Source organism: Salvelinus sp. IW2-2015, linkage group LG4q.1:29, assembly GCF_002910315.2.
Source record: "Salvelinus sp. IW2-2015 linkage group LG4q.1:29, ASM291031v2, whole genome shotgun sequence".
In the NCBI taxonomy this organism is placed as follows: Eukaryota; Metazoa; Chordata; class Actinopteri; order Salmoniformes; family Salmonidae; genus Salvelinus; species Salvelinus sp. IW2-2015.
This window is the reverse complement of record NC_036842.1, coordinates 41,425,256-41,438,721: the sequence shown is the minus strand read 5'-3', so window position 1 is coordinate 41,438,721 and position 13,466 is coordinate 41,425,256. Positions and strand designations below refer to the sequence as shown.

Here is a 13,466-nt window from a genome sequence, read left to right as displayed (position 1 = left end):
GCAACCAAAGACTCGTTTGTGACAAAACCCTGCTTGTTTCAGCAAAGGGCAACAAAGTTTTATCACGTTATTAAGAGGCCATGGTTTTTAACGGTTATGACGGTTATTTATTTTCATGACGGTCTTCATCCATAACCGTTGGTGAGTAGGCCAAAAGCATGGAAGCAGTCTGATTTTAAAGATTTGCTAAATGTACTTTAAATATGTAATGCTAGGGGCATTAATCATAGTTTCAAACCATGCGTCTTGGTATAAGGCCTAGACTGGTTTTATTTACACATACATATGCTGAGAAACATGTGCATGAGTTTGATGAGCTGCTCAACAAATGTCATATTGGCAAACATTCCGTCACAGGACATTTGTATGCCAGAGTTAGATCCTGCGGTCACCAACAGGAAATTATGTAATTCGGGCCCCTGCCCTGCAGAAAGACGAGCATCCTTAATGTCATCATTGTTTTGGCCGCAGTTCAGAATATCACTCCACCTCTCTCTTTCTTTTACCCATGTCTTTCACTCTTACTCTGCACTGGGTAATATATGGGTAATTCCAGCATTATGGACATGGCATTTGCACACAAACACAACTTTCATGTCTCACAGAATGGACAAACAAAATATGAATAACATTTTTGAAGTGTCTATAGTACACCTTGGGGGAGGTGTATACCCCCCAAAAGTGGACTTGTAAATAATGGCATGTTGGAGAAATAAAGCAAATAAAATCTCATGAGTTGACAGCTGTTAACTGTTTTGTAAGAAGGCAATATTTTGAATAATGTATTGTTGGTTTCACCTGGAATTGTTTGTCTGAGAAAAAAACAATACTTTTCAAACCCACATGATCTACTAAATAAATAAACGTATAATTAACCAAATACAAATATGATATCATAGCCTTTTCATTCTTTGTTTTTATGTACACTACCAGTCAAAAGTTTTCGAACACCTAATCATTCAAGGGTTTTTCTTTATTTTTACTATTTTCTACGTTGTAGAATAACAGTGAAGAAATTAAAACTGAAGTAACAAATATGGAATCATGTAGTAACCAAAAACGTGTTTAAAAAAAATCTAAATATATTTGAGATTTTTGGTTCGAACCGCATTGTCTTTGTAAGATGTAGTGTGGGTGATCGGATGATCTCCGCATGTGTGTTTCCCACCGTAAAGCATGTAGGTGTTATGGTGTGTGGGTGCTTTGCTGGTGACACTGTGATTTATTTAGATTTCAAGGCACACTTAACCAGCATGGCTACCACAGCATTCTGCAGCGATACGCCATCCCATCTGGTTTGGGTTTAGTCCCACGATCATTTGTTTTTCAACAGGACAATGACCAACACACACCTGCAGGCTGTGTAGGGGCTATTTGACCAAAAAGGAGAGTGATGGAGTGCTGCATCAGATGACCTGGCCTCCACAATCACCCGAACTCAACCCAATTGAGATGGTTTGGGATGAGTTGGACTGCAGAGTGAAGGAAAAGCAGCCAACAAGTGCTCAGCATATGTGGGAACTCCTTCAAGACTGTTGGAAAAGCATTCCAGGTGAAGCTGGTTGAGAGAATGCCAGGAATGTGCAAAGCTGTCAAGGCAAAGGGTGGGCATTTGAAAATTCTCAAATTTAACATATATTTTGATATGTTTAACACTTTTTTTGGTTACTACATGATTCAATATGTGTTCATAGTTTTGATGTCTTCACTATTTGTCTGCAATGTAGAAAATAGTCAAAATAAAGAAACCCTTGAATGAGTAGGTGTTCTAAAACTTTTGACCAGAAGTGTATAGTTAGAATCAATTTAAAGAACATCTACCTACATTTTTTCACCTGTCATGACATTAGTGTGTTAAAATGTGACAAAATTGTGAATGTCTAAATCAACATTTTGGGGGAATTAAAACGGCGTGTTGGTTGCAATCTTTATCATACTGCTGTGATAAATGTGGCTCCCGGGTAGCACAAGGCACTGCATCTCAGTGGTAGAGGCGTCACTACAGACCCTGGTTTGATTCCAGGCTGTATCACAACCGGCTGTGATTTGGAGTCCCATAGGGCAGCGCACATTTGGCCCAGCATCGTCCGGGTTAGGGTTTGGCTGGGGTAGGCCGTCATTGTGAATAAGAATTTGTTCTTAACGAACTTTCCTAGTTAAATTAAAAAATTAAAAATACAGTTGAAGTTGGAAGTTTACATACACCTTAGCCAAATACATTTAAACTCAGCTTTTCACAATTCCTGACATTTAATCCTAGTAAAAATTCCCTGTCTTAGGTCAGTTAGGATCACCACTTTATTTTAAGAATGTGAGAAGTCAGAATAATAGTACAGTGATTTATTTCAGCTTTAATTTCTTTCATCACATTCCCAGTGGGTCAGAAGTTTACATACACTCAATTAGTATTTGGTAGCATTGCCTTTAAATTGTTTAACTTGGGTCAAACGTTTTGGGTAGCCTTCCACAAGCTTCCCACAATAAGTTGGCTGAATTTTGGCCCATTCCTCCTGACAGAGCTGGTGTAACTGAGTCAGGTTTGGCCTCCTTGCTCGCATATGCTTTTTCAATTCTGCCCACAAATTCTCTATAGGATTGAGGTCAGGGCATTGTGATGGCCACTCCAATACCTTGACTTTGTTGTCCTTAAGCCATTTTTCCACAACTTTGGAAGTATGCTTGGGATCATTGTCCATTTGGAAGACCCATTTGCGACCAAGCTTTACCTTCCTGACTGATGTCTTGAGATGTTGCTTCAATATAGCAACATAATTTTCCGTTCTCATGATGCTATCTATTTTGTGAAGTGCACCAGTCCCTCCTGCAGCAAAACACCCCTACAACATGATGCTGCCACCCCAGTGCTTCACGGTTGAGATGGTGTTCTTCGGCTTGCAAGCATCCCCCTTTTTCCTCAAAACATAACGATGGTCATTATGGCCAAACAGTTATATTTTTGTATCATCAGACTAGAGGACATTTCTCCAAAAAGTACGATTTTTGTCCCCATGTACAGTTACAAACCGTAGTCTGGCTTTTTTATGGCGGTTTTGGAGCAGTGGCTTCTTCCTTGCTGAGCGGCCTTTCAGGTTATGTTGATATATGACTCGTTTTACTGTGGATATAGATACGTTTGTACCTGTTTCCTCCAGCATCTTCACAAGGTCCTTTGCTGTTGTTCTGGGATTGATTTGCAAGTACGTTCATCTCTAGGAGACGAACGCGTCTCCTTCCTGAGCGGTGTGACGGCTGCGTGGTCCCATGGTGTTTATACTTGCATACTATTGATTGTACAGATGAACGTTGTATCTTCAGGCAGTTGGAAATTGCTCCCAAGGATGAACCAGACTTGTGGAGGTCTACAAATTTTTTTGAGGTCTTGGCTGATTTCTTTTGATTTTACCATGATGTCAAGCAAAGAGGCACTGAGTTTGAAGGTAGGCCTTGAAATTCATCCACAGGTACATCTCCAATTGACTCAAATTATGTCAATTAGCATATCAGAAGCTTCTACAGCCATGACATCATTTTCTGGAATTTACCAAGCTGTTTAAAGGCACATTCAACTTTGTGTATGTAAACTTCTGACCCACTGGAATTGTGATACAGTGAAAGAATCTGTCTGTTAACAATTGTATGAAAAATTACTTGTCATGCACAAAGTAGATGTCCTAACCAACTTGCCAAAACTATAGTTTGTTAACAAGACATTTGTGGAGTGATTGAAAGACAAGTTTTAATGACTCCAACCTAAGTCTATGTAAACTTCCGACTTCAACTGTATATGTGTATATATATTTAGAAACTCCTGCTTGATAGGAATCCAGTGACGTCTGTGTCATGAGCAAGTTGAACAAGAGAGCAGCTTTTCTAAGGATTCCCCTTTGACTTGGCAATTAGCTGATAAAATGTATTGTTACGACCCAGCCGACCACTGGATGGAGACAGATTCGCAGTTATTTGACAGAGAAACCTGAGTTTTTTTTTATGCTGACATAACATGGTGGAAAATGAATAAGGCATATAAAACAGAAGTAATTACCAGTAAATCTAGTGCCTGAATGTGGGCACTAATCTTTAGTGGTTTGCAGCACTCCATCACTCTCCTTCTTGGTCAAATAGCCCTTACACAGCCTGGAGGTGTGTTAGGTTATTGTTCTGTTGACAAATAAATGATAGTCCCACTAAGCGCAAACCAGATGGGATGGTGTATCGCTGCAGAATGCTGTGGTAGTCATGCTGGCTACGTGTACCTTGAATTCTAAATAAATCCCAGACAGTGTCACCAGCAAAGCACCATCACACCACCTCTATGCTTCACAGTGGGAACCACACCACCTACTCTGTGTCTCACAAAGACACGGCGGTTGGAACAAAAATTTATAATTTGGACTCATCAGACCAAAGGACAGATTTCCACCGGTCTAATGTCCATTGCTTGTGTTTCTTGCCACAAGCACGTCTTCTTCTTATTGGTGTCTTTTAGTAGTGGTTTCTTTGCAGCAATTCGGCCATGAACGCCTGATCTCTTCTGAGCAGTTTATGTTGAGGTGTGTCTGTCTGTCTGAACTCTGAAGCATTTATTTGGGCTGCAATTTCTGTGGTGTCAACTCATGAACGTATCCTCTGCAGCAGAGGTACCTCTGGGTCTTCCTATCCTGTGGCGGTCCTCATGAGAGCAAGTTTCATCATAGTGCTTGATGATTTTTGCGACTGCACTTGAAGAAACTTTCAAAGTTCTTAAAATGTTCTGGATTGTCTGACCATGTCTTAATTAAAGTAATGATGGACTGTCATTTCTATTTGCTTATTTGAGCTGTTCTTGCCATAATATGGACTTGGCTTTTACCAAATAGGGCTATCTTATGTATACCACCCCTACCTTGTCAGAATACAACTGATTAGCTCAAACGCATTAAGAAGGAAAGAAATTCCATAAATTAACTTTTAACAAGGCACACCTGTTAATTGAAATGCATTCCAGGTGACTACCTCATGAAGCTGGTTGAGAGAATGCCAAGAGTGTGCGTTGCTGTCATCAAGGCAAAGGGTGGCTACTTTGAAGAATCTCAAATATACATATTTTGAGTTTAACACTTTTTTGGTTACTACATGATTCCATATGTGTTATTTCATAGTTTTGATGTATTTATTATTCTACATTATAGAAAAATTAACTCTTCAATGAGTAGGTGTCCAAACTTTTGACTGGTACTGTAGATCTTAAGGATACATTGGAACATGCTTTAATTTGAAAATTACTAATTCTATTTGTGCATGGTCAGGTTGACTTTTACACAATCACCTATATACTAAGGCTACTATGAAGGTTTACTGTCTCGCTACCTATTTTGTGTAATGTGACTACTATACATGCCACTGATTTGAATAGGCCTTTTGCTCGCACTCTACATCAAAATATCTCCTTTCTCTCTTTCACTTTCCCATACACCCTTTTTCTCACCTCTCTCGCCCTCGCAATCTCTCAGATGTTCTGATTTATTAGTGCTTGATTTGCATGTAGTACAGTCTGCAAATATTGCCAAAGCATTTAAAAAATATGTATTTCACACGCTCCCTCCCTCTGTAACAGTTTTCCAAGTGCATGGATGGTGTACAGTAGTTAAGTAGTGTCATCTTGCCCACTCATCTCTTCCTCCGCTTCTGCTTATTCACTTGTTAGTCTGTCTTCTGTTTCATACTCTGCTGATCACGGCTAGTCCCCACTTGAAAATAAACCCCTAATAAAGCAAGGCACTTTGAATTGATCATAATCCATCATGCTTTGACTCAACCGACAAAGAAGGTGGAACTCAGCTGTTGCGTGTGATTCACAGACAAAATAAGGACAGTGTTGGACGTAATTTGACCTGGCTGCTCAGTGGCCGTGCTGACTACATGCAAACACACATGCAAGAACTAGCCCAGAGAGCAGTGCACTTTGTGACCTGAGATCCTGTTCAGTAGGGGACACTCCATTTTTTCCCCCACTAGCCTCACATAAATATTAGTCCAAGTCACCAACATCACCATCATCCCTTGTATTGAAGGAGTGGTGGCGGTGTTTCCTTCTCTTCCTGACCAAACACAATATTATCAGCAGTCTGAGGGTCATAACACAGGAAGCAGACTGGAAATCTTAAGAGTAGCCTTTTAAAGGCCCAGTGCGCTCAAAAACCTGATTACCTGTGTTATGTATATACTGAACAAAAATCGAAACGCAACATCCAACAATTTCAACGATTTGACGGAGTTAGTTCATTTAAGAAATGTGTCAATTGAAATTAATTCATTAGGCCATAATCTATGGATATCACATAATTGGGCAGGGCCACCCACTGGGGAGCAGTCAACCTAGCCAATAATTGTTTTCCCCACAAAGGGCTTTATTAGACAGAAATACTCCGCAGTATTCTCTGGCTGGTCTGACGATCCCTGCTGGTCTGACAAACTTATTGGATCTTTATTTCAGCTCATGAAACATGGGACCAACGCTTTACATGTTGCGTTTATATTTTTTGTTCAGTATATATTTCCAAACTGAGGTTGCAATGATACTGTGAAAATGATGATAATGCCGTTTTAGTGTAAGCTGTTTGAAAAGAATGCCTGAAATTTCAGCCTATTTTGGTGGGATGGAGTTTTGGCCTCCCTGGCGACATTACCAGGCGATATAAGTTAATAAACCAATAACAAATACAGTTTCAAATCTTTATGCCAATAACAGCTAGTTTTCAGGTTACATATCCCTCCCATTAGGCTCGTCTAATTAGGCACTCCCAGGCAGTCCTAGCGAACGTCTTGTTTGAGAAATTGCTCCCTGCTAAGAAGCTCTCTTTTTGTTTCTTTTTGACCATTTTAATAATAAAACAATTGTTACCCAGAAATTATTTGATATTGAGATAATGGCTGCATCGAGCCTTTAACACAACCTGGCCACCTCAAGATGAAAAAAAGCAGCTCAGACCTAGAAAGGTTCTGGAGCTTAGATAAGAATATGGCTGGGTCGTGATCATTAGGCACCAAACGGAAGAAAACAGACAAATAGTTTGGGACCAACCTAGACTTGTCCAATAATAAATGCTAATTTTTGCTTTCTGTTGCAAAACATTTTTAAAAGTTTTCAGTTTTGTCCTAATGAACACGAGCTTAGATAAGAAATTGGCTGTGTTACTTTATGTGCTTTGGGACCTGGTTATTCACTTGTCTTCATGATTTTCATATTTTTCAGCATAACTCATGTCATTGCTTAGGCAAACTGTTGTATAAAAAAGTGTTGAGATTGATGGCCAGGGGCTGTATGTAAGCAAACAAGCGTGTCAGCGTAGGAGTGCTGATTTTAGAACCAGTTTTGCCTTTTAGATCACAATGAACAAGACTACATTGACAGCAGGGTCCTGATCCTAAATCAGCACTCCTACTCTGTGACACTTCTATGGCTCCAGATAAGGAGAAGAGACTTCACCATTGTCAATAGTTTTTATGTAGGCTAATCATAGCCTAGGCTGTCGGAGCCTAGCTCATTTGTTAGAGCTGTATTGGTCATGTAATTTTAGATGATGGTTATTGGTGAGCCAAATGACTGCTGCGGTCACCATTATAGCAAAATATATACAAATGTTTCCTCTCCTGACTTCTTGCTGCCATAGAAATATAATTTTCATTATATTTCTACGTGCTGCTGCAGGGAGGGGGAGCATTGCCTATAGGCAACTGAAGACTCGTTAGCTACAACACCTTGCTTGTTTTAGCAAGGAGCAACAAAGTTTCATCACGTTAAGAGTCCACGTTACCACAGAAATGGACTAAACTGCACGAATACCTGGCCGTCCAGTCTTCAGTCAGCTTTTCATTCCTAACAAATAAATCATCACAACTTGAAAATGTGGTGTTCTTGCTAGATGTTAACGTATTTATGGTTGTGATATAGTAGTGGTATTGACTGGTTATAGTTTGAAAAAGTAGATAGATTGATTGGATAAGCCTGAACATGTGAAAGTTGGTTTGGTGTCTCTAGCGTGAACGGTTCAAGAGTTACTGTTGGTTAGTTATTTTATGCAAATGTCTATAGTTAATAAAGATTTTAAAGAATTTGAAGTTAGAATAGCCTGAATGTCTTGAAGCAGTACCATTCACAAAAGCTACCTCTGTATTCCTATGGTCCTCATTTATCCCATGTTAATTTATGCAAATGTTACTGCTAGCTAGCACGAGGACGAAAATACCAGATTTCCAGGAAAACGAGCAGTATTTCAATCTTCTCAATGGAGCAGTGTGTATTAACCTCTCTAGGGTACGTGAGACGGTAGCGTCCCACCTCTTCAACAGCCTGTGAAACTGCAGGGCGCCAAATTCAAAACAACAGAAATCCCATAATTAAAATTCCTCAAACATACATGTATTTTACACCATTTTAAAGATACACTTGATGTAAATCCAGCCACAGTGTCCGATTTCAAAAAGGCTTTAAGACGTAAGCAAACCAAACGATTGTTAGGTGAGTGCCTATTCACGGAATTACACAGCCATTTTTCCAGCCAAAGAGAGGATTCACAAAAGCAAAAATATATATAAAATGAACCACTAACCTTTGATGATCTTCATCAGATGACACTCATAGGACTTCATGTTACACAATAKATGTATGTTTTGTTCAGTAAAGTTCATATTTATATCCAAAAATCTGAGTTTACATTGGCGCGTTACGTTCACAAGTTCCAAATCATCCTTTGATTTTGCAGAGAGCCACATCAATTTACAGGAATATTCATAATAAACATTGCTAAAAGATACAACTGTTATGCATGTAATTTTAGATGCACTTCTCCTTAATGCAACCGCTGTGTCAGATTTCAAAAAAGCGTTACGGAAAAAGCAAACCATGCAATAATCTGAGCATGGCGCTCAGAGCCCAATCAAGACAAGTATATCCGCCATATTGTGCAGTCAACAGAAGTCAGAAATAACATTGTAAACATTCACTTACCTTTGATGATCTTCATCAGAATGCACTCCCAGTAATCCCAGTTCCACAATAAATGTTTGTTTTGTTCGATAATGTCCATTTATGTCCAAATTCCTCCTTGTTCTAGCGTTCAGTACACTTTCCAAACTCACGACGCGCGGGCAAGTCCAGCGGAAAGTACGGACGAAAAGTTTAAAAAGTTATTACAGTCCGTAAAAACATCACAAATGAAGTATTGAATCAATCTTTAGGATGTTTTTAACATAGTTCTTCGATAATGTTACAACCGGAGAATTATTTTGTCTTCAGAAGTGCGTTGGAACAGAGCTCGCTCTCACATGAACGCGCATGATCAGCGCATGTTCAGGTCATGGTAGACCTTACTCAATCCACTCTCATTCGGCCCCACTTCACAGTAGAAGCATCAGACAAGGTTCTAAAGACTGTTGACATCTAGTGGAAGCCTTAGGAAGTGCAACATTACCAATATCCCACTATCTTCAATAGGAGCTAAGTTAAATCAACCGACCTCAGATTTTCCACTTCCTGGTTGCATTTTTTCTCAYYTTTTTGCCTGCCATATGAGTTCTGTTATACTCAGACATCATTCAAACCGTTTTAGAAACTTTAGAGWGTTTTCTATCCAAATCTACTAATAATATGCATATTCTAGCTTTTATGGCTTTGTAGCAGGCCGTTTTCTCTGGGCATGCTTTTCATCCGGACGTGAAAATGCTGCCCCCTACCCCAAAGAAGTTAAGGTAAAATTTTAGGTGCAGTGGCATATCCCATCCCTATATTGCGATACGTTTTCCGACCCATATCTCTTGCCGGCTCAACGGTGTAGAACCAAAGAGACTTTGATAAGGGCTTCACATAATGTGCTATTCTATTGTTACTAACAACACATTGTGGGGAAACATCTTTCCCTAAATAGGCCAAAGTTATTTTGACCACTGTCTGCTCTCACTGTGCTATGCCGACCTTGTACATAATCAGATCAGGTGAAGACTGGAGATAATGTAGACCAACTATTGTTTCTTTCACCATCCTTGTGTCTTTGTGGCACGAAGCAAGGCTAGTAGTAAAAGTTATTGATATTGCTACCTGTTGTGCATAGGAATGTTGCCTACAGTTTGGGGTTTGTCCTGTCATCACATGCAACTGCTGAAGTACAGTATACTAAATGTCTGCTCCAGCTCACTTCTCCAGACCTTGCCTAGTTGATGTGTGAACTTAAGCTATGAGTACTGGATTTGCATGTGGTGGACCATCTATTTGCTGGTACTAATTTTAAATGGAACATCGAAGGATAGTAGGCAGTGAGAAATACCAAAAATAACAGGTGGTCTCGTTAATACATAGTTGTGAACTAGGCCCTATATGGATTGTTACTTTGCTTGCTCATAGGATGTGCCACATACCTATCTTGTACTTTCTTTTGGCAATTAGGTGTCTTAAGTTTTACCAGTATTTAGGACAGTGACTGATGATGATATAGCCTGTAGACGACCTTGATCGAGCAGTTGATTGATTAGTTATTCTGATCCATGACCTTTGAACCTCATACTATGCTATTGTTTGGTAGGGTAGTGACAATACCAGTATCGCGATACTTGTTAGTATCGTGGCAAGGAAACAAAACATGAAGTGGATTTCACTTCTTTAGGAAAACAGCCCTAATGTTGTAAACAAACATCGTGGTCATCCTGTCCCATTTGTTATTTTCCAAGCTATAGCACACAATATTTTACAAACAGCAGGTTTTTATAGGACCGAAGAGTTTGGTCTGCTTCGTGTTTCATTTTTGCCATGGAAAAAATATTTTGATGCTGGTTTTGTCACAGCCCTGTTTGGCTTAGTGCTAGTGATCAGGATAAGTGGCTCAGAGAACCACTTTAGATGTCTTATTAGACAAATAGGAACTAAGAATAGAATAGACTAAGGTACTAGACTCCTTGTGATTCGGGTGTTTTTGTATAGCTTTGCGTTGTGTTATGTTATATCATGCCTATTATGGACGATCAATGTTGACTTGTGTTAAAACTCATCTCTTCTCTTCCCCCTCTCCCTTCAGACTTTGACATGAAGAAGGACATTGAGACGCTGATAGCAGAGGAACGGGCTGACATCATCTCCAAGTATGACAAGGTGAGTTTGTGTGTGTGACATCATCGGTTCTATAAGTCGCCTAGACGAGGGCTGAGTTTAAAATCACATATGGTGCCATTTCAGATTTTCCCAAGGTGAGTGACAAGTGTGTGTGTGTGTGTGCCATCAAGTATGACAAGGGCTGTTTGCCTCATTTATATTTGGATTGTTGTTCAGATGATTTGTAGCCTAGATGCCGAGACTGTCAACAAACTCAAATTGATTTACTTGATGTTTACAAAACGAAACGAGCAATCTGGGATTGGTAAAAAAAAAAAAAAAACTTTTGAATTGATGATACATAGGCCTGGCCATTTGATCTTAAAGAATATAACTTATGATTGCATGTACTCAATCAGAACCCAAAATATTATTTTGTTTTACTCCATTGTTTGTAAAAAATAAAAATAAAAACCTGTATAGCTTCAAAACATTTTGATCTCATAGATGGTCTATGAATTTGAGAGTGATTACATTTCTCCAACCCCATCCCTCAGCTGTTTACCTAAACAAGTGGAGCGCTTTGTTGTTTTCGAATCCCAGATTGTCCCTTTATTAGAAATGTCTTCAGTCTTCAGCCACTCTTGCTGTGCACTTGTGGAAGATTAGTTGAAGGGACTGCTCAAATGAAGGACCACAGACAGCTGTGCCCAGTACTGACGGCTGACTGTAGGGACAGACTGTGCCGTCCCTGTCCCCTGCCTAGCCTCCATGCAACTGATGACATTAGACCGGCAGACACTCAGAACAGCCTAGCTGAAACCTTTGATAAACAGTCAAGTAAATGTAAAACTCTAATGAAGGGTAGGGGAAGCTTCTTCTTTTATTCCAGTGTACTTTTGGGAAAGTTTGGGTGATTTTGCAACCCAAAATAAGGGTAAATAGAGCAGCTTTATGGTGAAGCGAAGCCCCAGCGTAGAGGTCTTCACGAATCCACCTGTACCTGGATTCAGAATTCTAAATATTGTCACTGGTTTGGGTCGGATCTGACATGATTGTCACAGGTATTGGGTCTGTGTAATTTTAACTGATTTGTCCGGAAGGACCCATACAGATCCGAATGCGACTGCTGCAGTAGAAAGAGGGAGAGACATTGTATCTTTATGCTGCTGACTCTTGCTTTTCACAAGAGTGGCTTGTGTAGCTTCTCCAATCATAAGTCATCAAAGTTGTAATAGGCTATAGCAGGGGTCGGGAACCTATGGCTCCCGAGCCAGGTGTGGCTCTTTTGATGATTGCATCTGGCTCGCAGATAAAACAAAATATTCTCACTTTTTTTTTTTTTTTTTTATATACATTTTATCATTCTTTATCCCCAATTTTCGTGGTATCCAATCGCTAGTAATTACTATCTTGTCTCATCGCTACAACTCCTTGTTTTAATCCATCATCGATTTTTCACTGCTCATGTCCTGTTCAGGGCTGCAGGAGCAATTGTCCATTATTTTTATTAAATGATCTGGCCTACGTTGGCCGTTGCTAGGTAAAACAGGTAAACGCCTCCTTTTGAATCAGTCTGCTCGGTCATTAGCTCAAAGCTAACCCTTCGACGAAGAAGATGGCGAAAAGAAAAAAAGATGACGAGTATCGTACATTTCAGGACGAATGGACCGAGAATTCGCCTTTGTGGAGAGAGCAGGTTCTGCGGTGTGTCTAATTTGCAATGACAAAATTACATCGATGAAACGGTCGAATGTAAAGCGGCACTTCGACACGCGCCATGCTACCTTTGCATCAAAATACCCTGCGGGAGACAGCAGAAAGAAAGCGTGCCAAGAGCTACTGAGCAGGGTGCAAGCTAGCCAGCAGCAACTCCGCGTATGGACCCGGCAAGGTGACTATAATTCCGCTAGCTTTGCTGGATCTTTAGCAATAGTGAGGAACGGAAAACCATTCACAGATGGCGAGTATGCTAAAACGTTCATGCTGGATGTAGCCAATGAACTTTTTGATGATCTTCCGAACAAAGACAAGATAATTAAACGGATAKAAGACATGCCTCTGTCGGCAAGAACTGTTCATGATCGTACCATCGTGATGGCAAACAAAGTGGAGGAAACGCAAGTGAAGGACARAAATGCAGCGCCGCAGTTCAAGTCACTGAATGAAGATTTGGAAAGAATCACACGACAGAAAGCGGAGTTGGCGAGCAAGCACATGTGGACAGAAATGAAAAAACTTCAACCCGAAGACCAGCTGATTCTCAAAACTTGGAACGCGCTTCCTGTCACATACCACACACTGCAGCGTGTGAGTATTGCTGTATTGACCATGTTTGGATCTACGTATGCATGTGAGCAGTCATTCTCACATCTTAAAAACATCAAGTCCAACCTACGATCACGTTTAA

The 13,466-nt window shown here is 40.1% G+C and overlaps 1 protein-coding gene across 3 annotated transcripts in view; it reads left to right on the top strand.

The window, feature by feature from the left end:
• The window catches only part of si:dkeyp-19e1.3 (uncharacterized), a 110,945-nt gene that overhangs the window by 29,924 nt on the left and 67,555 nt on the right, over positions 1 to 13,466 (top strand). For all 3 annotated transcript variants that reach the window (XR_011479648.1, XM_023984708.2, XM_070442909.1), the window contains one exon: positions 11,043 to 11,116. Coding sequence is in view for 2 of the 3 variants with exons in the window: in XM_023984708.2 (XP_023840476.1) it covers positions 11,051 to 11,116 (66 nt within the window). In the remaining variant the exon portion in view is untranslated. The remainder of the gene's footprint in view (positions 1 to 11,042; positions 11,117 to 13,466) is intronic.